General features: G+C 44.6%; 4 protein-coding genes and 1 non-coding gene across 5 annotated transcripts in view; 2 read left to right on the top strand and 3 right to left on the bottom strand.

Annotated features, from left to right (window-relative positions):
* The window catches only part of LOC131637800 (small ribosomal subunit protein bS1m-like), a 1,725-nt gene extending 285 nt beyond the window's left edge, over positions 1-1,440 (bottom strand). The window contains exon 1 of the mRNA XM_058908380.1: positions 1-1,440. This exon is cut by the window's left edge and continues 285 nt beyond it. Within this exon, the coding sequence (XP_058764363.1) occupies positions 1-594 (594 nt within the window). The 5' untranslated portion in view covers positions 595-1,440.
* Positions 1,441-1,580: 140 nt separating this feature from the next.
* On the bottom strand, positions 1,581-4,720 carry LOC131637809 (ATP synthase protein MI25-like). The gene is made up of 3 exons (XM_058908388.1): positions 2,411-4,720; positions 2,284-2,308; positions 1,581-2,200 (listed from the first exon to the last, which is right to left on the bottom strand). The coding sequence occupies exons 1-3, from the start codon at positions 2,676-2,678 to the stop codon at positions 1,618-1,620; spliced, it is 876 nt and encodes a 291-aa protein (XP_058764371.1). The 5' UTR covers positions 2,679-4,720; the 3' UTR covers positions 1,581-1,617.
* Positions 4,721-5,706: 986 nt separating this feature from the next.
* LOC131637815 (uncharacterized) lies at positions 5,707-25,899 on the top strand. The gene is made up of 4 exons (XM_058908393.1): positions 5,707-5,764; positions 5,873-5,948; positions 6,061-6,137; positions 6,218-25,899. Exons 1-4 carry the CDS (start codon positions 5,707-5,709, stop codon positions 6,550-6,552), a joined length of 546 nt encoding a protein of 181 aa, XP_058764376.1. The 3' UTR covers positions 6,553-25,899.
* Positions 7,376-7,675, bottom strand: LOC131637803 (NADH-ubiquinone oxidoreductase chain 1). The gene has a single exon (XM_058908383.1). It carries the CDS (start codon positions 7,673-7,675, stop codon positions 7,376-7,378), a length of 300 nt encoding a protein of 99 aa, XP_058764366.1.
* Positions 11,583-11,654, top strand: TRNAE-UUC (transfer RNA glutamic acid (anticodon UUC)). Its single transcript has one exon. It is a non-coding gene; the product is annotated as a tRNA-Glu (tRNA).
* Positions 25,900-26,652: the final 753 nt, after the last annotated feature.

Genomic DNA, 26,652 nt, shown 5'->3' with positions numbered 1-26,652 from the left:
TTTGGGGTTAATGCTCTCAATGGTGAATCGATCATTCGATATCCTCCTTTTTTTCCTTTTGTTGTGAGAACGGAATGGAAGAAAAGTAATGAAACCCGCGATGGCTACTGAATAACCTCCTTTGACTTTATCAATAATAAAGCCTTTTACCTTTGTATTCGTTCGCCAAATCTTGTTCAGTTTCATCCAAGCTCGGTTTTGTCTGAATCTTCGTGGAAGAAGAAGAAGCGGTTCACCGGCCACTACATCTGTGGATCCCACCAAATCATTAAACCTGGCGGCTGCTCGCTCTTTGATCAGTGATTCGCCGGCCACTAGATCGATGAATAATCTCTCCAAAATCTTCTTTTTGATCAGTGATTCACCGGCCACTAGATCCAGGAATCCCACCTTATTCTCAAACCTGGTGGCTCGGTTGATTGGCACTCCTGTAGGCTCATCTTGCATACAATTTCTGGGGGTCCCAGGTCCTGCATCCACCAAGAACATTTCTTCCCCTAAGCGTAAAACTTCAGATTGTAAGGCCTTTCCACTACATAAGAATAAACTTGAATTACATCTTGGAAATGATCGACTCAAATAGATGCTCATCATAAGCTTTTTTTTCCTCCTCTTCCTGTTCTATTGATCAGAAGCATCCAGCAGCGCCACGCCAGTAGAAAGAGTTAAGCTACTAAGCTAAGTGTTGTGGAACTCGGTAGAAGCGATTTGCCGCTTCCGCCTCTCTAGGCTTCACAATGGCTCCCCCCCTATATAGATATAATTTTAAATGAGTCTTCTCCCCTCAACTATAATTAATATAATAAATCCGAAAGGAATTTTCAATTCCGAAGGATTACCCTTTTGTTTGAGCAGGGGGCTTCGAGTCCTGTGTTGACAAAGATCAGATAGGATCCTGCTGTGATCCTCGATCTCTTCCTTAATATTGATCAACGTTCTATCGATAATTCAATTAAAGATCGAGTAAAGGGAGAATGCTTCTTTAAAAAGAAACTAATCAAGAGAAAACTAATTCCATTAATTAGGAGACCTAATATAATCCCCAAATCCATCTCTCATTAGCGAAAGCTACCTACCTAGTTTTGCTGAAGCTCTGCCAGTATAGCACGGTGCTCTTTTTGAGTTTATTTATCTATATTCGCTGAACACTTCCAATACCTCACCACACCGATTTCACAGCTCGATTAGAGCAGCTCGACTTTCTTCGCAGCTTTCGAGCCTTATCTTGTCTTGCTTGCTCTTCTTTAAAGAAATTGCTTGAGCGGCTTTCAAAGAAAATCTGACCGCAACGGCAGGAGTCTTTCTTAGTGCAATACGTTAAACAACCCTTAAAGCGTGCGGGCGGCCCTAGCGTACAGAAAATAAAGAAGTAGTCCTATTCGAAAACGAAATTGAAGTCCTAGTAGGTGCGATATTGAAGGCCTTTCCTTCACGGGCTTACTTAGTGCTTGTGCTAAGGAGTTCAGGGCTCAGGGCTGGAGCGTAGGAAGCATTGGCTATCAGAACCCCCGGAGGGAACTAACTCCTTTCTTGCAAAGCTGCTTCATGATAAAAAAGTTGTATTTGTATTGGATCCGCTCTTCTGTTAGCATAAACATGAATTAGATTCTATTCGTCTTATTTATTCTTAAGAGAACCCCCCACCCGAACCATTCTTAAGACCACCAAGCTCTCTCGAATGAGTTCTATTTTTTCTGCTTTCGAGATACACTGGGGGATAAATCTCCTCCTAACTAATAAGTGAAACTTTGTGCCTAGATCGTCCTGAAGACGGATGCGACGGGAAGAAGTGGCATTTGGAAGTGTTGCTGACTTAACATTTAGGTTTCGGCATAACAAAGCTTGCACTGTCTTTTCGCACTTAGGCGCACAGCGTGCCATTGGTAATGATTCTACTACGGTGCCACAAATTCGCAAACTGATCCTAAGTAATCGTTGTTGTTCATTAGATTCCGGAGGAACTACTTCGTTAGGATTGGGGAATTGCTGCGATTCTTCCTGAATAGCCTGGATTCTCCCGTCGAGAGTTACTTTGAAAGTCTTACCTAAACTCTTCCGACTGAATATGATGAAGCCTATAAAACAACGAGCTACTATCATTTCTTCATTATAGATTGATATCTTATTCGAACTTAATGCACAAATAGATGGAATAGCAGCAAATAGCATCTTTCTAGCTTGCATATGCGTGGAACTCAATCTCATTTAGAAAGGTTCTATCTATCTTTCAGCAACTAAACGGGAAGTGGTTTAGGAAAGGACTTTAGAATCAATCGGATGCGCTCGCCCAGCGATAAAGGCCCCGACCCTGCCCTGCCAACCAAGTAAAAATAAAAAATAAATAAAGAAGAGAACGAAAGGAGAAAAGATAACTTCGTATTTTGGTAATTCTCTAGGAGTCATGTTTAACCTTGAATGCTATTAATAAATTCTACAGCAATAGTCCCTCGGACTCGGAAAGTTATAACGAAAATGGCTAACCCAATAGCTGATTCCGCAGCTGCCACCGTTGAAACCAATGAAGCAAATGATTGACCCATCATATCATCCGAAGAAACGGAAAATACCAAAAAGTTCGAATTAACAGCTAATAACATTGATTCAATTGGCATTGACATAATAGGAATATTTCGTCTATTAAGGAGGATTCCCCGAATACCTAAAATAGAGATGATCATAGAAAATGTAAAATATTTGATAGGATCCGTTTCGGAAACGTGGAATGTAAGAGAAATTCAAATGTTATATATAGTTTGCCATCGGGACTTCACTGCGAGAGAAAGAGGATAATTTGTTGAAACTCTTGACTTTGTAGACCTAATTCAGTAAGATTATTCAAAATGGTCAAGAGTTGCTCCAAAGACTCGGAATCGTGATGAAGGTGGGTTGCAATGTCTTGAATTCTCTTCCCAGGGGGAAGAACAAGAGCATTATGAAAATCTATTTGGAGCAACCCCTCTATTTGTTTTTTAATCTCCTCTCGGAGGGTGTCAAAACATAGGTCTCCCAGCCTTTCGGCCATATTTTCGTCGGTTAACCCCCGAAGGCGACCTGCACGAAAGATTATGTTAACTATAAGGGGGATATAAGCTAGTCCTACTATCGTGAATATTTCGTTGACCATCTCGGATAAAAAGGTAAGAATGTTTGGAGTCATCTCTTAGGAAATGCGGAATGGAGGAGTAATAAAAATGTTATATAGATACGGGAGAAGATTAAACCTCTCTTGGCGTGATTTGAATTAGGCCATCTCTCTATCTAGGGAAAGAGTCCCGCCTTCGATGCTTAACTTAATAAGTACCGAAAGTATAATCCTAAATAAATTCTATACATCATAAAGACGAAAAATACCCTTTGCCACTTCCTTTTTTCGTAGCTTAAAAGGCGTCCCTTTCTATTCTTTTGATATGCCCTTCCTTATTTACGCAAATAAAGCCGCCTAAGAAATTAGGTCACGGTCGCGGATCAGGAGAGAGTTACTTGTGTGACGCATCTATATCTGGGGATGATCGGGTAGAACTCAGGGCTTTCGGGTGTAAATCGGGGAACGATCAATTGGGTGTCCGGGGTGCTATAAAGATAGGGGACGATACGCTTTGCCGTGCCAGCTATGAGGCTATATTCTCGTTGAGTCGGGCGCTTGGGAAGACTGTCCTGTCGGGTTGGAAAACCAACATCGGACCGGGATGTTGTTCCCTCCTTGTCTGAAAAGATTCGGGAAGAATCTGGTAAGTTCGCTCTACACTGTCCCTTAGATGGGGAAGGACATAGGCTCGGCACATTTCGTAGCTATCATCGTCGCGTCCGTCAAATTAAGGCAGGCGTTGGTACATTATACTGGGTGGCAGCTTTTCGGTACACGGCCTTGCGTTGTCGTCAGCCGTACGCCGTTGAGCAGCAGTCTTTAGAAGCATGTCATCTATGAATGATCCGATGAAACTAGAGATGGAATAAAACCTAGCCTAGCTTTTCGTCACGCGAATTAGCCGCCAGTCGCCTTCCTTGCTTGACAGTATAGCCTGCGGGTGAAATCCCCGATGTCGTATTGTACATGGGAATGAAAATTGTGAGGCCATTGAATGATAAATCACGACCTTAAACACTTGCCTGTAGCTATAGTGTCAACTTGACGCGCTGAACGACTATGATCAGAATCCTTTCGGGGGCATACCTTACACTCCTATTCCCATTGGTGCGCTGGAGACGGTTCTTTCTGTATCTTCGGCTTCCTCTTCTTCTGTAGCTTATTTTTCGTCTTCTCCTCCTTCTGAGTCAAACAGAGAAAATAAAACATGTGAATGAAGATAGATTGACCTTCCTCTTCTCTTCTTACTCGGCCTCCTCTTCCTCCCGGATAGGTGCTTTTCCTTTGTCTTTTGACGAAACCGGTTGAGGTTCTGAGGGCTCCCCGAGTTCCGCTTTTCCGGCTTCTCTCGCTGTTTCGGGGAGCTGTTCCACCGGTTGAGTGAGAGTCGAGGTGGGGAAGATCGGTTATTCCTTCATCCCAGAATGCATTAAGATTGCATCTACAGTTGGTTGAGTTTCTGTGCCTGGATGATCAGTGATATTTCGTCTGGTTGTACCGGAACTCTTCTTTCTTTCCTCGTTTGACCTGCACCCGCTAACCGACAACTGAGTTTAGTCAGCTCAACAGTAATATGAATCCCCTTTCACAGAATCGTTAGGGTGTTAAACACAATCATTCGAAAGTGCCGAAAAGATCGAATTTACTCAGATCCGCTTACCCTTCGAGCAAGAAAAGAAAGAAGAACTCGCTTTCGCTAGGCACCAAGGCTTCTTTGACTTATAACTTCCCTTGAGCCTGGTTAAGAAAGGAAAGCCGGCCCAATCCCAGCTTCTGAAACAAGAGAAAAGATCACAGCGGCAAGATCTAAGATCCTTGATTTAAGTGAAGGAATAAAACCAACTAGTCCCATCTCTTTCTATTATGGAATTGGATAGTTACTAATATTCAATAGCAGGGGATTCTATAACAGCCGGATATGCCTTTGTATGGTATAGTAAGCTGTTTAGCAACCTGTATCGATTTGCCACAGTGTGGTTAGATACAATGCACTGGCAGCCTCCGCATGTCAGGATGGGAATGAAGATAGACTTAGTATCAAGCAACTTTCAGGCTAGCAATTGTCTTGTCTACGGGGGGCTAGACGAAGTATTGCGTATAGAAAGCAGGAAGGGCTTTGTGAGGCAGCAATGCGAGATCGCCCTCAGATCTTTCTCGTAGCCTCTGGGGTACTTATTTATGCTTAACTCAAGGAGTTTCTACTATACGCTTCGGGTCTTACCTTATTTCATGCTGATCGAAGCGCTATCCCTTCTTATCCCCTCTTTGTATGAATCTTTCCGTCTTGGTCCGATCGGACTTTATTTTTATTTTTTTTAACTAAAGTTAAATCGCTCTTACTGTGTAAATCTTTCTACTTCCTCTTTCGTCGGCTCGGGTGGGGATATTCTTTCTACTAGAAAACGTTGATTTATCAACCTTCTTTGCCAAAGTAATGATCTTTGACAGAGATAATATTTTTAAATAAAACTTCACCAGCATGTCCGCTTTCTCATCCTTCTTCAGAATCATACGCCTATGATGAGACGGAATGATCCGAGGGTAACCGGACCGAGCGAGATAAACAGGTACCGCATTGTCCGGATGAACGAATTCATCACCACCATAGGCCATCATCAAGGATGAAGCTGCTTGCTTTAAATATAAAGCGCAGAACAACCACCCAGATTGGAGACCAAGGTGAACAATGCGAATAACAACAAGATGGATCCCCACACAGAGTTCCTTGTTCAGACCATCAAAGATCACTAAAGCACCTTTTGGTATGTATTGCCCCCTAAAGATCAGATCCACCAGACGATAAACTCCATTCCGCACTGCTGCTGAGTCGTCGGACTTATCCACCAAGGGATTCGTGGAATTTATATGGATTGCGTTGGGGGAAATCTACCAAAGCTAGGCAGATAGATAGACTCCTTTCCCGCTGGCTGCTAAGGGAGAGTAAGAAAATCAAATGATTGTTTTTTAATCAGCGCCTCCTTTTCTTTTGGGTATGCAGGTACTACGAGTCCTCTCACTACCAACCAGCAGACATCATCTGGCTGGTCTTGCCGGTATCAACAACAATAAAAAAACAACCAAACGGAAACAGCAATTAACTATGGCTCTTGGCCCAGACAACGTCCTAGGCGTCGGGGAGATCGGAGCAACAAGGAACGCCTAGACGACGTTTTTATTCCTGGGCTGCAGTAAGCAGATCGAGAGGTCGTTCCGCCCCTTGTCCCCGAATATGGGTAATATGTTCTCAAAAATTATTGCTTCAATCTGACCTAGCTGGCGAGCGATCCCAGTTCGCGGCAGAGAACAAGACAGCAAGCGAGCGTACCTTTGTTCGCTTCTTCTCCACCAAGCACGGAAGTTTAAGGATAACTGTAGGTCGGTGGCTACCTAAGGAAACTCCGATTCGATCCGCCCCCCAGCTGGGAGGCATCTACCTCATCCCGATCACAAGGAGAGGTTCACCATGATGGGGTACTTTTTTTTCCCTTCCGGAATTAATTAAATGCATAGGGGACCATCCTTTTGTTGTGTTGCGGCATGCTCCTAATATTTACGGATTAGCAGGGGGCCTCAGGCCCTACTTAGTTGACTGACAATGACAAAGGCTTGCGAAACTCAGTAGGGCCTTTTGAATTGAATCTTAAGTAGTCTATCAGCGGTGCAAAGCGGCCGGCTTTGTGCCCCTTTTAAGTAGGGGAGCGAAAGGTTAGACCTTATAAAGTCAGCGAACAGCGGTTCTTCTATGTAGGTATGGCCTTCCCCCTTGACTCTCCTAACGTCGAGCTAAGTGACTTCGTAACCTTTGCGTAGCGTAGTAGAATGAAGGCTACACACTGACGCTCTCTTATCTATTAGCCTAAGCGTCTTCGCTAACTCGCTCGCCTACTATACCCTACTATACAATACATTAGTAGGCTAACCCATAGGTCCTTAGTAGCGTTGACAAAGAAGAACAGCCGGTTAAAAGACAGTTAATCTTTATAAAAATCTTTTTATAAAAGATTCTATAATAATGAATAATATATTTTATATAGGCCAGCTTGACAAGCTACCCTTCCTCTTGATCTTAGGTGCGAAGATAAATATCTCTTTTTTATGACTTCCACTTATCTATCGATCCCGGCCCGGAAAAGTGACCGACCAGGGCCCTCTTTTTTAATTAAAGAAAGGCTTGATGAGCCCTAGCCCTGTAAGCCCACACCTGTGTAGAGTAGATCGTTCAACACCTGCGGCACAAACCCATTTTTGACCTATTGGTCCTAGTATCATAGGCGACCGAACGGCCGCCCCCTAATTACTAGACCAACCTGCTGTAATAATTCCATAAACACCTAACGAAGATATGGCAAACAAATAAAGTAGCCCTATGTTCGAATCTGACAATACCATACCATAATCAAAAGGTACAACGGCCCGAGCGACCAGACTTAACATAAATGTAGCCACTGGAGCCATTCTAAAAAGGGAGAAATTAGCACTACTTGGTGAAATAGGTTCTTTTAGAATCAATTTCAAACCATCTGCTAGAGGTTGTAACAATCCGAACGATCCCACTACATCAGGACCCTTTCGACGTTGCACAAAAGCCATTACTTTACGTTCAGCTAGCACTAAAAAGGCTACTCCTAGTAGAAGTGGTAGAATTATTCCAAGTATTTCAGCTGGAACAGCTATGTACGTTTTCGATTTTCTATTCACTCATGATCTGGCCTGGTCGACCCAATCATGATATTGAAGGATGGGACCTTTTCTCGAAAAACCCTGTATCTCGACATACGGGCATTCTTTTCGATCTTGTACCCAGCAAGAAAACGAATGCGCGAACGCGGCTTTCGCGCAGCTCAATCCCTTGCTTGTTCGCTTCGCATAGGCTACACAAGCGGTACACTTAACACCAAGCCAATCTCGAATAAAAAAGTTAACTACACGCAACTACATCTGTGAACTGGGAGGGACGGAATCTACGCTACTAGGGTAGCCTTAATCTACCAGCTTTCTTCTTTTTTATTCAATTTCCGCTTCGCCCTTTTCCGGGGAGCAGGACAGAGAAGAAAAGACTACATCGACAGGAAAATATTGAAATTGGGAAGGCTTATTTTCCTCAACTCAACATTATTCTCTGGGTCAAGCCAGCTAGGCCCTCTTCTGTCTATCTACGTAATAGAGTGCCATCCCGCTTCTGCCAGAATCGAAGCGACGCTTAAATGATTTGGTTCACGTCTTTCAATGCCTTAAGTTCTTACCCGAGTGACCGAATTCCAGAGTCAATTCCTAAACCGGAAAGATCGTCCCAAACTAAGAGTCTACCAAACCCAAACAAGGATCTTCCCAGCCTTCCACCAAAGCCACAACACTTCCTGTATAACCATCTCCGCTCACAGAGGGATAAGCGGACTAGCCGGCTGAAAGGCAAAGAGAAGAACTGCCTACTCTATTACAACTAACTAACCGCCTGAGCGAATTGCCGATCTCTTTCCCCAGGGATGATCTTCCTTTCATTCTTAAAGGCCTCCATCTTGCATTTTCACGCGCTCAATCGGAATTGGTTAGGTAGATGTGAGGAAAGAGCTGTGCTTTATTAATAGTCGTGGGGGTCTGTAGGCCCCATTGTCTTGTTGTTGTGTAGCTACTATTTTCGAGTGTTGGAGCTCGGGATTTCCTTAAGCGAGTTCAAGGAAGTGACGTGAAGGTAACCTTAGGTAAGGAGCTGACGAGATAAACAGGTCTCCACGTCTTTTGGTAGTGGAGGACAGAAGGCGGACTGAATTGAGTTGTGGTCTTGTTGGGGGGCTCTAGTAAGGTATGGGGCTTTCAAAGGGGGGAAATTAACCCAGTCTAAGCCAGGCAAGCAATGCAAAGCTAGACGAACCCAGACAGAGAAAGATCGGGCTTTGGAAGCGGGATGACATACGGACTATGCACAATTATGTCACGTGCGGGTAGACCAGAACGTAGACCTGTCATTCCTTAACCGGGATGGTAAGGCCCTTGAAGCTGAATTGGATCAAAGGCTGCGCATCTCGCACCTTGCAACTTCTTTCGTAACAAAGCGAATGAGTAATCGGCCCGAAGAAGCTGCTTGAAACTGTCCTGGAATCCCTACTCGCCCATGTCGGGATTCAACCTAAGGCTTGTTCGAAGTCCGAATGAATGGATAATACATACATAAAGAATATGAAGCACAATCTCCAACTCTTAACCGGTGGCATCTTTGCTTGTTCCTGATGCTTCAATTTATGTAGGGCTCCGTCCCGGAAGTGGACTTCTCTTCTCCTTTCGTTCTCTTCCTTCTTTTTTGGTTAGATATTAATACATAGTAGTACTAAAATACTCTTTGTCAGTACGGAAAGCTAGTCTGATTCTTTTGAATAGCATTTTTTTCCTATTAATTTATTTTTTTATACTCCCTTCGCGGATCTCCCCTCTTATCCAATCAACCAACTGTCCCAGGCCGGGAAATAGCGTTCCCGGAATAAGCTTTCGCCGCCCCTAGCTCTTAGCTGTCTCCTTTTAGTAAGAGGTCAATAAACTTGAATTCGACATCAATGGAGAAGAAAGCAGACTTGTTCGCTCACTCTTCTTGCCAAAGTGATTGATCTGTCTTTATTTTCGAACTGGTTGGTATTCCCGCCCCGACCTTGATTAGCTCACTCTTTTTTTAGCTGGTCTGTGCTTTCCAGTGAACATTATCTTTCTAGAGAGAACAGGTGTGCACCAGAGCTGGAGCAATTCATGGAAAGCATCCTTATCTGATTAAAGAACGGAGAGTATCATCTCCTGGGGCCTGACCCTGTGATGTAGAATCCTTTGCTCTTTCACGCATTGATCTTGATTCGGGTTTCAATTTATTTCTTTTTTCTCAGCCTTGCACCCGGTAATAACGGAACTTGAAGTCTTGCTCGTCTCTTTCATTGACCTGGAAAGGATTTTATGTGATAGGAGGACACTCTATCAAAGGCCTTGATCCAGCTCTCGCTTCTGTATCAACTACAGGCCTTCACTCTACTCTCTCGTTCAGATCCTCCGTTCTAGGTCCAGGCATACGCAAGGATGGGAAGGAGACCACAACTCCAGATCGATGTCCCAGGTCAGGTTACCACCCCTCTCTCTATCGCTCTCTCCCTCGGCATACAATCAATGGGCACAATCAAATTATGAAGTGGATTCAAAAACTAGAAAGCCTTAAGATCTTCCCTCTCCTGACCACGAGGAACGAGTGAATGAAAGCATAAATACGGGCTCTCATGGATTAGTCGTCATGAGGCCCTCTTTATAATCTTTGTCTTTCGTGATCTTCCCCCACATAGGGATGCTATTCTTACAAATGCTTACTGCCCAACAACATCTTTTCGAAGCAAACGGAGCTCACCGATATCAAGTTTTACTTCCGCCGAATACGAAAGGTAAAAAGCAAGTCAATCTATTAGCCATCTCCCTTCGGCTCCTCTTTAGGTCGTGGACTCGGGCTTTTTAAGGGAAGCACTTCGTTCCACTCGTTCTAGACATACTCTAAACTCCTAACAAGAGAAAGAAGGAAAACAAGGAGTAAACAAGAGCTACAACAACTAGAGTGTCAAGGCCAGGAGGAGGCAAGGGAAGTTTCTTTTGGGAAGCAAGCCCCTCAACTTATCCGCTTATCGGAAAGAGCAGGGACCTACTACCTACAGGCAGAGACAGGACAGCAAACTTATGGGCACCTTTTTGTAAGTCATATCTATTCTTTGCTCGTGAAGTCTGCGAAGCGAGCCTTCACTGGGGAGATAGCGACCTCTTCAACTCCACTACTACTACCTGTACTCAATCAAGTACAAGTAACAAAAAAAAATAAACAATTAATACAAGAAGCGACCTAGTCGAGCTATTGTCAAGTTAAGCAGTTCCTCTTGTCGAGCTAGACTCTACTCGCGCTATAGTCGAGGAAAGCTCGCGCGTTATTCGTGTTAAGCTGTCGAGTTAACTAGACTCGAGGAACTAATCCTTTAGGTTTAGGCAACTCCTCCTCTCTGAGAAGAGGACACTGACTTAGTTCAGTGCAACAACAAAAGAAAGGACCCTGACCCCTCTATATCCTGGGGGGAAGATCAAACTCTTTAACTCAATCTACTACTACTGTTCTCACTCATTGACATAAGTAAAAGCTACCAGTTCCTTACTCAAAGAACTCGTACCGGTACTCTTGAGTTCACAAACCTAAAAACCTTAGATTGGAGTAGAAACTCGATCCTACTAATTACGTAGAACCATGAACCATCGATCGAGTGAGTTCGAGGTGGTTCATGCTTTCTATATAAGTCGCTGTACGCTAAGGCAAAGGTTGTAACCATGCGTCATGCGTGCCGTAAGCGGGCTCTGGTGGGGGAACCCGTAGGAAGGGGGGACGACCCGCCGAATTCACATCAGAAATCGCCAGAACACAAACGAAATCTTTAATTGCGTATAGAAACAAAACGAACCACTTATATTCTCGGAGCTTAGGTATATGAAGAATGGCTTTTTGGTCCCTTTCGTCCAGTGGTTAGGACATCGTCTTTTCATGTCGAAGACACGGGTTCGATTCCCGTAAGGGATGGCTACTCTTTCCCGGCCGCTTTCAGTTAGTGTTCATTGCTGAGTGATCGCTCGCAATCTGGCTGGAAAGGTGGTCCGGAAGCTTTATCTCTCCCAGCAAGCAAGACGAGATCACCACTTCTCTCAGTAATGGACTTCCTTTCATTCTTCCTTAGCCTATGATGTCCTATCATAGATTATCGAACCTCCGACAGAATCCCCATGCATGCGTTCTTTCTCTCCTCCCCTCAGCCATACATCTCTTTTTTTTATTTTGGCCGGCATTGAACCCCACCTTAGGTGCTGAGTGGTGTCCTCCCCTCCCTTAGACCTAAAAAAAAAGTTCCGTCTATGGAGCCTAAAGCTTCAACCATGGCAGTAAGCAGTAAGTTGGCCTAGTCTCTTGCCCAGCCTTCGCCTTCTTCAGTGGCCAAGTTGAAGCGTTCAACGGTTCTTCGGCCTACCATACCACCTTTATTTTTCAAGGTTGAGCTTGTTCAATTGAAGCTAATGCTATGCTGCCCTTCCCTTGTTCAAGAGAAGGCGAGGACTTTCTTTTAGCTACCGGCCCAAACAAAAGAGATTAGCCTCTTGATCGATCGATTGATTTGATTGCAGTACGAAGGGGTTTAAGAAGGAGGCATTGGAGAGAAGTAGGCATGGTGGCCAACCAAGGCAGTGAAATCGAGACAATCAATCGGAAGAGGGTTTAGTTAGGAGTCCGGGTTCCATCCTATAAGTTGAAGGAAGGGAGCAAAGGAAGTTATCTTTGCCCTTAGTCTTGGGTTCAGTGAATAGGCAAATTTTGTTAGTCTTATTCCCTAGCTGAGTGAATAGGCCGATATTTCGTATAGTGATAACGCTTTCTCTTTCTTATAGGGGTCTATTTTCTCTGACTTGACTCAGCTTGACCTACTTGACTCAGCGGTTAGAGTATCGCTTTCATACGGCGAGAGTCATTGGTTCAAATCCAATAGTAGGTAAGGCCGAAAGCCCTGCTTTTGCCAGCATGACAGCAAGCACGGACTGGCGGAGTCAACTGAATGACCAAAGCTTCGGTTGCTTCCACTTGTGGCCTTCTTCGACCGCCTTGACACCTTAATCTCAGGGAACCCCCTCTCCTCTCTTCTTCTCTTCATGTATGTATGTGGGCTGCCTGCCCCGTCCCGAATAGACGAACAGGAACAAGCTGAAGAAAGGCGCGAGAGAGAGTTTATACTCAATGCACCTCCCCTCTTCCACAATTAGGTGAAGACCTGGGGGCCGGAAACCCCAACGGGAAACCTTTCACCGCGCCACACGATTCTTTCGCGAAGCGCTCTCTCAGACGCACTCCTGCCTCCGCAAGCAAAGAGGTTTAAAAGATACCTGGCGACCAAGTTAAAGTGAACAGCCCCGAGCAAATCTTCTAGAGAGCGTACCCGTTGTAGCCAAACAAAAAAAAAGAAATGAACACCCGCCTGCATAACCTTTCTCCGTTCTGTATAAATGGATTGCGAGTTGAAACTTTGCTTGCCCACGAACAGTACTGGCTCGTCAGCAACTTAGATAGACGAATCTTCTCTTATCCAGCGCCTTCCCACTAATCCATAGAAGAGTCCTGCTTGGAGTGAGAACTGCTTGACGGGTGCGCAACTTACTATTCATATTACATAGATCCTAGCCTTGAACACTGATCCCTATTGCTTGAAGTTCGGTCCCTACTGCCGAGATACGGAAACTCGTTGATGCACTTCCTGCCTATGGAACTACGGGAATTACAGATTAACTCCTCCCGCCTGGACTGCTGAACTTGATTATATTCACTACTCCGCATCAAGAAAGTCTTAAAGACTTCCGGCACAACGCAGGAATAGGAAGACTTCTTTCTACCTAGACCGCGTTCAACCGATTACTTTACTTGATTCCTTATTGGTAGAGGTGTTTACTCTGTGTACATAATTACATTATACCTTGGTTTCTTAGACTGTGGCTTCTCCTTGATTCGGATGGAGCCTTAAATCCCGGTGAGCAGAAGAAGGATTCCATCACCACCCTGCACCCAAAACCAGTACATCAAACTACCCACGGCTAACAACAACCCCGTTCGAAAAGACCTTTGAACTTACAACAACTTCGATTCTTTCTTTTCTTTATAACTTCGCTTTCTCCTGAACCTGCGGGTGGTGCTGACTTGATCCGAGGTAAGCGTTAGCTTTAGCTTTCGACTTGACCTTCCGTCTAACACTCGGGATATTAGAAGAGAAGTGTCGTGGCTCACAACCTTGACTTTGTTTGAGTAGAATTCTTCTAACCCGAATTCCCTTATAGTCTCCGGACGGGATTACTTTTGCTTTGCTTCCTTAGGATATCATTCCTTTACCCCGGACCTATGATTTGAACTCGAGTACAAAAGAAAAGCCTATTGAAATTTATCATTTCGTTCCAGGATCCGCAGCAGTTGTTGCTTGCTTCCTGAGCCTATACCTGGTGAACTCCCTGGGGCTGATAAGAAAGCTTAGAATTCGATAAAAACATGTCCTTCGAGGGCACAAATAACTAAAGTACTGGCTCGCGAACTGCCAGAATTCGGGTTTCCCTAGTGGATTCACCAGTCTTGCGGACTCCCTTCAGCTTACTTACGATCGAAATCACTATTTTGCTTTTTGAGCTATACGAAAGAACTAGATCACGATCTCGCGGGACTAATCTCTTGAAAACTGAAAGAAAGGGAAAGCCAATCGTACGTCCTGGTTTCCGGGACTTTCTTCCCACAGGTTATTCTATACAATTTATGAAAGAGAGGAGAAGCCTCGGGGAGATGAGTCAAAGCTTTCTCTTATATACGATACCTACCAAAGAGAAGAGATCGCATTCTGACAGGGAGCACACGAAGCAAAGGAAAGACTGGCCTGCGTAGTATTAGATAGAGGTATTACCAGGCACACCTCTCCTAGTGTTCTTGTTGCCTTCAACCCTGGAGGGAATGAGCAGCTAGCTAACTCGAACTAACCATCATTTGGATCCTCAAAAGCATGGCTTGCTTTAATTCTCCGCAGAGAAAGAAAGAGATCAAAAGCAATGAAACCTACGATGTATCCTCAATCTTCCTTGGTAACGGATTAAAATTCACATCGGGTTCTCCTGTCAACTTTGCGAAGTCAAGCTCGTAGACTCTCCTTTAGCCTGTATGTAGGCTGATCTCCATATGGATGCGCGAGTGAAGGAATGACGGGACTCCTCCTCTTTCCCAGGGACTTTCTTCCTCTATCAAAAGGGGATAAAGAAGACATGGGCTACCGCTAAACCTTTCCTCAACTTCAACTGTTTGGGACGCTCCGGCACCTCCAATGCGAGAAGTGCGCTATTTCCCCAATCCAAATTGTAAAAACTCACGTCATCGTAATAAGAAGAGTTGCTTGGTACCTTTTTTTCTTCAGTAAAATCCGAAGCAGCTCTTCCGGAGCTGCTACTGAAAGAAGAAATCTGCCCTCGTCCTTTAACCCGGACTCCTTTCTTCCTCTATAAGTACCATGGGATCCAGACTAGGAGCAATCCCTGATTGTCAAATTTCATATCGAAAGATCAGGTTAGGGATCATCATCTGGTCTATCGCTCCTTTTGAGAGTGACATAAGCCTTTCCCCTGCAGTGAAGTTTCTTCCCGACCCTTATTTATTCCACTATCTCATCCTTGCCAATCTTTCGAATGTTCACGCGTACCCGGGCTGATAGAAAAGGAAAATATTCCATTAGGAGCTGTTGGTCTTATAGAAGTAACCGGTGTTTTTAGCCGTAACCCCTGTTACCACGTAGGAAGGAGTTCTTAAAGAAGGCCGCTAAATCAGCAATAGAGGACAACTCCAGATCTATGAATAGCCAACTAAGAGCCTAGCTTGATTACTGGAACTAAACAGCAAGCTGCTCCTACCTTACTTATCGAAAAGGAGTACCGGGACTGAGTAGACTTCTTGTAGTTATCTTTTCCCTATATAACTACATTAATGTATTGGGTATTTTTCTAACCTTGCCAAGAGTGCTTTGAGCTTTTCTTTCTTAAACCCGGTCATATCCTCACCCTTCGGTCGAATCCAGCTTATGACATGGCTAGAATGTTAGACCGATGTCTTAGGGTCATTCTCAGTAGCCATACGGAATCGGAACCTATGCCTTCTAGCTGCCCTACGGATGAGCCCAAAATAATAGAATTAGAATCTGGAAGTGACTTCGATAATACCTTTCCAAGACTCACTCGCTTCTTTAAGCCATGCTCTTACTAAACCTAAACCACAAAGACGAGATAATCTCTATCTTATCCTTCCTGGGAGGAGACAGAGTCAAATCAATTGACAACAAAAGGAGTCACTCGTGGCACACTGACTATATTCCAACTTCTCTGCATCAATGCACTCACTACCTTCTAGCAAAGGTAAGATATTACTTATTCGATAGAGTAAGGAAAGCAAGTCAAGCAGTCTTTTCAAGAAGAAAGTAACACCGCTACCACTATTCTAACAGCTACCGATTCTCATCCGAGGAGAACGGAACGACCTTTAGAGTAGACCTAACTGCTGCGGTTACGCCTCCAACAGATTAAATCGCACCGTCGTCTTCCCAGCGTAGAGCAAAGCAAACAAGTCAGCCTGAGTTCCATAAGTATCTTTAGTAGCAAAAAGGCTAATCGGTAATAAGCCTTCAGTCGACCATCGGGAGATACGCCTCCAGGCCAAACAGATAAGGGAAGCGAGAACATGATCTTCTTCCTACGCCCTGACTTTATGGAATGGAAGAAGGGGTGGGCAGACAGAACGGTCATACTTAGATGAGTTATTAACCCGCACCCGGTTCTAGAACCAGATCTCCTGGATTAGCCAGTACCACGGGAAGGGACAAGAACGGACACAGACCTTCACGCACGGGCCAAGTCACAGAAAGAAGAAAGAGCCTCGACAAGAGGCAAAGCCAAAGAAAGAGGTTTTTATTCCTAACAGGCCAATAGAACAGGCGCCGAAAGCAACTGGAGTTGAAAGAAGGGGCAATAGCCTTGATTATCTATTCTATCCCGCAAGGCCGAGATTAGTGATTCTCGTCGCTAAGCGAAGACTCTATCATAATCATAACAGAGTAGCGTACCAAACCAAAGGGCAGTCCCTTCGGATCAAAGGAAGGGGTCAGACTAGCAACGGACGAAGCGGGTGAAGAGCTTAGGTATAGAAAGGGGCAAAGAGGCTAGGAGCCGAATGGCCACTTGACTATCTACTACTAGAATAGAATAATGAGTGTGATAGCGCCAGAAGAGAAGCTATCAGCAACTGTCACACCTGAATGAGCTGATCGGGTAAGCACGGAGAAAGCTTGCATTGAAAAGAAAGGGGAATCCATCAAGGTTTTTGGCTCGCAATAAAGCTAGGGTGGGAAATGAAGAATCATGGAATTCAAAATAAGGAGATGAGAAGCACTTTTTTTGCATCAAAGACTCTTTAACCAGCCATTGCTGTTAACCCTGCCATTCCTACCTATTAGGCGCACTTCCTCCATTCATATTAGGATCACGGATCCATACATACCGGGGGATTTTTTCATTCTAGATTATTATAATTATATATATAAGGTATCGCTCGGGCTTCTAGCCCATCGCTCAAGTAGAAGACCAAGCACTCCTACTCGTACGAGAGGTTGAATTGATGACCGGTAACGATCAAGTTGGTATGCCTGTTATTTCCGTAGTATAAAAGTGCTCACACCCTAGCCGGTATTCTCTTCTAGACGTAGGTCCGCTCCTCGTTCACCACAAACATGTCGAAATTCCACAATCGGGGGAATGAATCAGCGCTTCCCGATACGGCATGCAGCTAGCTGGCTGAACCGATATATCTTACTAAGATATTGAAACCGTCGATTCAGGTGGAGAGAGAGTGGAATCCTTGGCTGGTATTTGATCGCTAGTTGGTTCGGATAAATAGATTGCTTTGGTTCGGCTTGGAACCTCGACGTGCTACCTACTAATGGTCTCGAATAAAGGTTCTTAGCTGCCGTTGCTTGGGCGCTAGGGATTGGTCCTGATGGCAAGGATTCACTTGATTGCTTAGAGCTCCCTGGGAATGGAAATGCAGATGCAGAGGCTGCCTCCCAAGCATTTGATCCTGGAACAGAAGACATTAGATCCAGCTTTGGGCTCAGTACCTCCATTAGGTCACTGACTCCCATTTCCGTTGATTGGACAACCGGCCTTAACGGCGCTCCCTTAGCTTCTCTCGTTGGGAAGCATTTTAGGGCTGGAGCTTTCATTTGGGTGACCAGTAGATAGATACCGGGGTTCTCCCCTCCTTTCTTTGCCAGGAGAGAGGAAATACTTGGATTGGGATCCTGGTGTTGCTATCGGGTCATATGGAGAATGATGGTGATTCCATGCTTTCGGGCTAGGCATTGGAATGGGATCGGGCGGGCCCGGTGAAAGAGATGGAATGGGAAATGGAGATGTTGAAGAGGCGGGTTGCTTAGTTCTGGTTGGAGGGCTACGAACTCCTTCTCATTGTTCCGCTCCTCTTCTCTTCTTTAATGGTTGACCAGGCACTGAAGGTCGATCATCTGTGTTCACCTGGTATGGATATAATTGAAGAGTGGAGGTGAAGGGCTCCTGTCATCCGGCAATGCAAGACCCACTCCAGATCGATGCCTCTTGGTCAGACCATTTCCGTATACTGAGATTGACGACATAGCGAGAACACCGAGATCATTCCGTAAGAGGTTATTGCAGTGCTTATTTAATTGTCAACAATCCTCTCTTCACATCTGCTAGAAATAATTATTAGGGCTTTGGAGAGTGAATAGCTATTATTTTTCTCACATCTCGATTTCTGCCTTCTTTGGGAAGATAAGAGACTTTGCTGCTCTCCCACCTTCAACTAAGGTAGTCGCTTAGCTAACTAAAAAAGCATCCTCTAACGAGCACACCACTGTATATTTAGATACCCTCAAAGCAAAGGTGAGGAATAGGGCTAGCTAACAAGTAAACGAGAGACGTAAGTGAACGAAGTTGGCATCTTCGAGCTAAGCAAGCAAATCAACTACTTCTCTTTGTTGCGAAGTGAGCCAGGTAAGCAAGGAAGTAATAGAAAGACTCTCAAGTGTTCTCATATTCTCCTATTTGACTCCCACTTGGGATTCACAAATAAAGGATAGATAAAGGAAACTTCAAGGGGCTTCTAATCTATTCTTTCTTGCCCCCCATTCCCTTAAGTGGGATATACCCTGTGCAAGCTCGGAATTTGAACTGAAAGGGATTGCTCCTGAGACAATTGTCATTGCCTTTTGATTTGGCACAAACACATTGGTCCAGCAGTTACTTTGTTCCACGGCTGAAGCGTTCGGTTCATTAGATACTGATACTTTTTTCCTTATAATTCTAAGTGGAATTAAATTTCCAGCTATCCTTCCATCCGCCCTTTATCAAGCTACAAGCCAGAACAAAAAAAACCGGTCCTCATATGGATGAGGAAGTCGAAAGACTGAGAACCTTTCGTAACAACTTCCCTTCCCGAAGAATATAATCTCAATCTCTCTTAAGCCCGCTTGACTGCCCGGCCTTCCCCAAGGAGACTTCCTTGAACAGCCTCACCTCCCATCACAGAGCAGGCTTCGAAATCTTCCATATGTCTCTTGGAACACCACAGCTATCCAGGAACGAATGATAGAAGGGAATGTCAGGTAGGCTTGCGAAGTTATGAGAAAGATATTTCTCCTCCTAGAGGGGGAAACATTGACTTACATGAGGAAGTGAGGGGACTCATATACGGATTAACAACTCATGCATTCCTGCTCAAGGAAGGGAACCATTTCCATCTATATAAGTATTTGCAATGGAAGGAGAAGGGGGTTGCTAAGGTCCATTCCCGCTGTCATTCCTCTGTCGGGTATAGAGGTTCAGTTAAAGCTTCGGGTGGGAAAGAGATTCGCTCGTTGTCGTGTATCCCATTGCTCTTATTACAGTGGTTGACAGTGGCTTATGTAAGTGTTGCCCCTGGGCTCCGGTGAGAGCCTTAATTGAATGGTTTTTCATCACCCTCTTCAAGACAGGTGCCACATTCATGGAGGACGACACATTAGGGGATAAGCACGGAGGAATCTAAAAATGTGAGTAGGAGATTATAGTTCACAGCAAGATGCGGGCACTCCCGTTAGTCCCATAGCAAGCAAGAAGCGGTCAGGATGCAGAGACAGAGAGTCAGGGAAGTTCCTCCTATCTATAGGTAGGAGCGTAACGTCTAATAGTTTCCTGTAGTTGCTCTAGACTCCTCTCTTTCTCCTATCTATCAGACTATCTTCTTTTTTGTATTATTTTATTGTCTTATCTTGTGACATAGTCTTGTCTCTAGGTGAATATCACTATGGGAATGCGTTAGGATCCCTTCTCTGTCTCCCTCTCTTTCTTTCCTTTCTAGTAGCAAACTTTCTTCTGTGGCTTTCCTTCCGTTCCGCGAGAGTAGGGCACCAAAAGCTGTCCTATCATTTATTGGAGTGGAAGGCCTTCCCATCCTCATTCCGAAACAAAGAGAGTAAGGCCACTTGTGACCTATCTTCTTGGTCCAACCCCTACTTTAAGAGGAAAGCACAAATCCCCTTTTTTTTCGTTTAGCCGATATCTCTTGAAGTATTTGTTTTGAAAAGCCTGCGGTAAGCCACTCTTCCTTATTTTGCTGCCTAGTTTCAAGCTTCTTAGATCTACCTCGCTTCATTCCCTGTCGGAATGGTGACTGGGAAGGGAAGCACAGCAATAACGCCTTTTTCCTTTTTTCTCCCGATTAGACGAAAGACATGTTGGGGCTGTATCCGAAACATTTTAGAACTGCCGGCCCGACAACCAAGCCTATAACCGGCAATAAGAGGTCAAGTTGAGACATACAAAGGCGCCAGTGAAGAGCTTAAAATCAGTACAAGGGCTGCTATTGAAGGGATGAAATCTCCCAATCAAGGACTGCTTAGGTCCCTTCTAGTCCGTCCTGTATTTTAGTATGATCGACGTATTGTATTTTACCTATACGGGCATATGTTCGACTTCCTGATCAAGGGCATCCGTCCACAAATTCTTTTATGTAAATATAGATATTCCCGACTTTTCATACCATGGGAAATCCACTCGGACGAAGACATAGATGATAGGATTATTTGAGAGAAGAGCCGTGCCCTACCTATTCTACAAAACCTTATCCTAGTTTTTACTTTCTTTTTTTATATATAAGCATTCATCAACGGATTCTGCTTCCACTGCCTTAGTGCTAATTACAAACTAATTATCCTCATCCCAAAACCCCTTACAAAGAAAGGTAGGCGTGCAATAAGAGAAAGCTTACCTTGCCCCGAGAGAGACCATAGGATAAAGTCAGCGTGCAAGAGCTAGAGAATCCCGGGGTATAGTGAGAGACCTGGTGCAAGCTTTTAGAGTATGGCTATCAGTCCCAAGTTTAAGCTAATCACTCGTAAGGTTATGTAGTCCGCCTATAGCCCAGCCTTTAAGCATCAACAGAAGATCCAGCGGGATAGTCGTTCTCTGTATCCAAATGCTAGAGTAGGAGAGGAGTAAGCTAACCTTATCCAACCTTTGTATCCGTAAATCCCTATATAGCCTACCAGCGTTGTACCCTTTTGCGAGCAAGTCAGCCTCTATTTATTAAACCCTTTCTAGAGTCACCAGCTAATCCAAAAATACCTGGTGCGTAAGCAAGCTACCCTTTAGTAGTCAGCAACCCTCCTAAGCCTTGTTTTTAGGAGTAACCTGGGATCTTTTTAAGCTCGTTATAGGAAGACGCGCTATATGAGTAATCTATCCTAGTAGACATTATACTAGGAAGCTCCTGAGTCAACCTCTAATCTATAAGCCAGTCAGCGGGATAGATGAATATGAACTTCTCTAAGAGAACAGTTCAACGGGTTTAATTGAATTCCGTTATCTGATCAGATTAGATATTCTCTAAGACTGTATAAGAGAGACCTAACTAACTGGATTGCTAGCAGTGATCATACCCGATGATGTGAACCCGATTGAATCAGCTCTTGTGATCATATCCCATGCTATCAATGGGAGTGAAGTCCGCCTATCCATCAACATAAAAGTGAAAGGAGCCCGCTAACTACTGCACTTCCTAATGTGATATTGAGTTTTGCCTAAACTTGCCCGCCCATACTCTTAACTTTTCGCTGAAGCTCTCAGACTAGAGCTATTCTCACTAAACCGAAAATTCTAATATACCCCTCTCTCCTCTCTCCTCAATGGCTAAATACCAAAGCTAACCTTAAATGGGTTAAAGACCGAGCCAGAACAGGAGCTTAGCCTCAATCTTAGATAGGAGATTCCCCATAACAACTCAACTACGTCGAGCCTTGCCTTGAACAAGCCAATCAACCTCAATCCTAGGAAATGATTTCAGGTGAAGCTCACCCCTCTTGTTCTCATCTTAAGGGAAGGCCCAGGCGCAGAAGGAAGACTCTTTGATCGGGTAGTTCCTGTTCTCAGTCATCTTAGGTGCGGTTGGCCAATTAATTACTTAAATTTATAGCGCGAGCCCCACTCATACAAGTAGGGGAAAACTCTAGTTCAACTGTTTTTTTATTCAGATTCAGAATTGGCTGGGGCCTTAACCGTAGCTTTAGGGCCAAAAGCCTATCTATGGCCTTTTGGCTGGGGGTAGCTATGGCAAGGGTAGTTTCCTCGGAAAAAGGAGGGGAAGCCCCGACTTTCCAATAAGGCCCGGGGGAATGAAAACACTCAACCGATGGGGGGAGGAATGAACAGCAGCTCTAGGGGATAAATGTGGATATCCAGTGGCAACTGAGCAGGAGCAGCTCTACCCGCACATAGCTAAATATCCCCCTTCCACGCCACCCAGTTGGTGAGCTCCGCCCTTAAGGGAGCCCATCCGTCGGTCGGCCAATATTGGATAGTCAACTAGCGCACAGGGTAACTCGAATATAAAATATAAGAATAGCAGCCCCGGTCTCAAAAACAAGCATGGAAACAGCAGTCAATCAGAAAGAGAAGTTGAAGTTAGCTTTCAGCTGTTCAACCACTAAAGACTAAAGTGGGTGAAGCATAGTTTCGTCCGTCCCTCTCGCTTTCAGCGCGGGATAGAGTTATCAGTACGTGCGACACCAACTCTTTCGTTTTCACTTCTTTTTTAGACATATATAGATCTATTCCTACCATATTTCGTTACTTTATCCCGAAAAAGGGGAGCTGCTGGGCTCCTTCCTGTTTTATTAGCATCAAACCCACTCAACAGGATATTCCATAAGCACTCCGGAAGGTATAGTGTGAAGGAAAGTAGGTCCCTTACATGAGAGTTTGCGAACACGGGGGGCTTATGCTCCTGCTGCTCATATGGAACAGGTTGGCCCCCAAAAAGCCCCAAGGGAACGAGCGAAAGGGCTGCTTGCCGGAACAGCAGATCGAGCAGCCTATTATTTCTTACATTTCTGCCCCAACTATTCCAAAAAGGGTAACAAATGGGTCTAATTCTGAGACAAAAGTAATTTCACATCCCTGATTCGGAAACTGCTGCAGTGGTAACTCTACTTGCCATTCCTCCTTCCGAAGTTAAAGTTTTCATTCTCCCCTTGGCCCAGTTGAAAAGCCTAACCCCAGGTGAAGTACCAGATTATGAAGTGAAAGTAAGGAATTGCCCTGTCTGATTCGTAAAGCTTTCGGAGAAGGAGGGGAGATCCGCGGAGGTAGAATTCTGAATACGGGTACGAAGGGTCATCCAGAAGCGCTGGAAGGGGGGCTGGAGGAAGGGGACGAACCGCATCGATTGAGTTATATCCGGCAGGCTAACACCCACGTACCTAGAAAGGAAGGGGAAAGTCTTACCTTTTGGAAACATAAGGCGCATCAGAAAGGAATCCGGATATATTTAGATAGCCAGATTCACGAGCTGAGGACTAACTAAGTCGAAGTTAAAGTCTGTGCCATTGTTAGTGCCAAGACCTTAGAATAGTGAACACCAAGTGAAGAGCCACCCTCCGGGAACGTCGAGAAGGGGGACGAACAGCTTTGATTGGATCCGATCTGGTAGACAGAGACGAAGACAAGGATGAATAATCTGAAGAAGGCTATGCCGAATCCGAGGGAAGAATAAGACTACGAAGAAGGAAGCCGATGCCTAGGCCGAGGCTGGTGCCTAATTCTATGCTTTAAGCCTAAGCTAGAGCTGGAGCTGAAGCCTAATTATAAGTTTCATCTAAAGCTGAAGTTAGGGCTGGAGCCTGAGTTGGTGTTGATGTCCTAGAGTAGCGAAACTACAAGTGAAGGGGCGCTATCCGGAACCCTTAAGGTCGGGGACAATCTGCTTCGATTGGGCCTTGCAGGCAGACAGGCTAACTTGTGGAGACGAAATGGAATCCTATAAGAATGTCGAGTCCCGAGGGTCTGCAAGAGGCTGAGCTAACAAGCTGGCTGAATATATCATGGGGATGCCCGATTTGCGATTGAGCTAGCCGATAAGTATGATCTCTCCGGTCTGGCATGAGCCACTCCATTCCTACTTCCACTCAACAAAAAAGATAGGATTCTTGGGCTCTACCTCCAGAGTGCGTACGGCTATTTCAGACCAAAGGGGGCCAAGGGGGATCCCATAAATAATAAGTAAGATAAGTAACCCGGGCTATGAGCTATTTCGTCGTTTTCTTGCCGGAGTTCGCTAGCCGTTCAATCTGATCTTCCCTTCGCATGGCAGAAGAGCGCGGCTCGAGACTACTCTTTCAATTCTAAATTAAAGGCAAGCAGGAATTGAACCCACTAATGGGCCAGCTGCATAATCACGTATGTAAGCAAGTGATCCTCTTCTTTCGCAGGAAGCATTACTCATTTCTTCAGAGTTGAAGAAAAGGCTACCGATTTCCCACTGACTATTATGTAAGGGCTTTACCCTTGGATGAGAAATTCATTGCTAAGTTAGTCCGTAGTACGAAGCTTTCAATTCAAGCACCTTTTTTCAAAGGCCAAAGGGAAGTTGAAGCCCAACATCCCGTGGTCGGGATGGACACCGGTCTGGCCCGCACCTACATGGACTTCAAATTGACTTCTGATCGTAACTTTTTATTTTAAACCCGGTTCCTCACGCTGCCCATGAGTACGTCCGGGGTACAGGTTCACTTTACCTGCTCAATCTCCTAAAGGCGGGGACGGGGGCTGGTTTACCTGAGTAGGAGGTATCTTATAACGGTCAGTCGGGTGACTGATCTTGAGTTAAACTCCTCCCCAAGAATATTGGAATATAACATCAACCCCCATAGATATAGCAATCCTTTCGATGGATAAACAAGGCTAGAATAAGATAGATGAGGAAGAGCCCTTGGATACAAAGGAGAACCACAAAAAAATAAAACACCTTGTTGTTATCTGTAAAAAATCTGACCCAATGCGCTATTGTTTCCAACATATTGGAAATTGGAAATTAATTTTTGAGAAATTAAAATGTTATATTATAACTCCCTCCAGTACGTCAGGAAACACCAGGCTCTTCCAACTTCAAATTACTATATACGCACGCTGTTCGACTGAACTCGTTCGCGTTTTGGCTCCGCGTTCATGAAATTCCAACACCAACAACAGAAAAAAAATGCTTCGATCGGGCGTATGGAATTCGTTTCTCTCTAGTACTGAGGATAGAAGAGGAAGGGGAATCCATCAAGGACTTATTTATCTTTGATTGAAGGTCCTCGCCTAGCCTCTTAATAAGTTAAGGTCCCATTTCCTTTTCTTGATCTAATCCCTTCTTATTAAGATCGGTTAATCGTCTTTGCAGTGAGTGTTCGGGCAATACTTTTTTGCTTGAGCCATTCTGTAATCATTCCATACCTTCTACATTCTTAGTCTTCGCTATACGACAACAAGGGGATTGGACTACTTCTATATAAGACTGGAAGGCTGCAACTGGAGGCAATTGGACGAAAGTTGGTAAATAAATTCCATGCCTTAAGCATAGTAAAGTCACACATCCACTAAATGCAATAAAAATAAGGACGAAAAAGCAAATTTCTTACTCCCTTGCAGGCAAAAGAAAGAACGCATACCAATGCCTTCTCTCGGCCTAAGGATAAGGAGTGTTTTCTAGGATGCTAAAGAAAAGAGATGGCTAAGGGGCGTAGCGGGAAGTCAAGCAGGAAAGTCATCAGTGACGGCGTATTCTCTACCCGACAAGAGCTATGTTGATGCCCCCTACCAAGGAAGGGGTAACTTCCCGGTTCATAAGCCCTTCCCTTCCATTATTAAATCCATCCATGACATTGTGTATATAACAAAACCCACTTGACCTTCCCGCTTGCCTGTAGAATAATAAAAGCAAGCTCAAATCCCTGTCGAATCTTTCCTTTGGTTGCCTGCCGACCTATTGCATTAAAGACCGGCAATCGAATCTTTGCTTGGCTTGACGATCCCTTTCGAATCAGCTGAAAGCCCGACCCCTTCCCAATGTTTTCAAAGCGGAAGGCAGAATCTCGGATAGTTGGTTCATGCGTTAGGTCAACCATTCCTCTAGCATTCCGAAGTTAGAAGCCAAGTGAACGAGCCCTGTTTTTCGAGAATGCAAGTTCCATTCGCAAAGCCCAAGCCAAAAGCGATTAGACCGAACAGCTTGCTTATGTGAGGTTCTTTCCTCTCGCTTGTTCATCTTGTTTTGAGTACTCGACGAAATAATAGCATAAGAGAAGATATTGGACAATTGAGTCCACTTCGATATCACACCTATTTGAGTCGGGAGTTCCTCCTTTGATTCTAGCCTTGCTTGGGAGGGAACCAAAGAGTATCTCGGATAGCCTTTTTTGCGTTCGGGCATGCCCATATTCAGCGACCTACTGGATGCTGGATTAAGAAAGGAATAAACAACACGAGTTGCCGCGCTATCGGAATACAATTGATTCAACAAGCACGTATGGATAGGTTGGGCATAGCTATTTCAATCTCTCTCGCACTCGCTCTCCTGATCGACCAGACTGAATCGATACAATGAAGATAACAGATGGGAGAGTGACCCTAAGTACAATGATTGC

This window comes from Vicia villosa, unplaced genomic scaffold (genome assembly GCF_029867415.1).
Source record: "Vicia villosa cultivar HV-30 ecotype Madison, WI unplaced genomic scaffold, Vvil1.0 ctg.002086F_1_1, whole genome shotgun sequence".
NCBI classification, from domain to species: domain Eukaryota; kingdom Viridiplantae; phylum Streptophyta; class Magnoliopsida; order Fabales; family Fabaceae; genus Vicia; species Vicia villosa.
The sequence above is the reverse complement of the archived record's forward strand: the minus strand, read 5'-3'. Positions and strand labels throughout refer to the sequence as shown.

Excerpts from the sequence above, each read along its gene's own strand:
- LOC131637809 (XM_058908388.1), bottom strand. The coding sequence starts at position 2,678 with ATGATCATCTCTATTTTAGGTATTCGGGGAATCCTCCTTAATAGACGA. Across the intron at positions 2,309-2,410 it reads ATTTATTAATAGCATTCAAG|GGTCGGGGCCTTTATCGCTG; the intron begins GTTAAACATGAC and ends TTGGCAGGGCAG. Across the intron at positions 2,201-2,283 it reads GGGCCTTTATCGCTGGGCGA|ATTGAGTTCCACGCATATGC; the intron begins GCGCATCCGATT and ends TTTCTAAATGAG.
- LOC131637815 (XM_058908393.1), top strand. The coding sequence starts at position 5,707 with ATGAAGCTGCTTGCTTTAAATATAAAGCGCAGAACAACCACCCAGATT. Across the intron at positions 5,949-6,060 it reads CCAAGGGATTCGTGGAATTT|CTCCTTTTCTTTTGGGTATG; the intron begins ATATGGATTGCG and ends TTTAATCAGCGC. Across the intron at positions 6,138-6,217 it reads ATCATCTGGCTGGTCTTGCC|CGGGGAGATCGGAGCAACAA; the intron begins GGTATCAACAAC and ends CGTCCTAGGCGT.
- LOC131637803 (XM_058908383.1), bottom strand. The coding sequence starts at position 7,675 with ATGGCTTTTGTGCAACGTCGAAAGGGTCCTGATGTAGTGGGATCGTTC.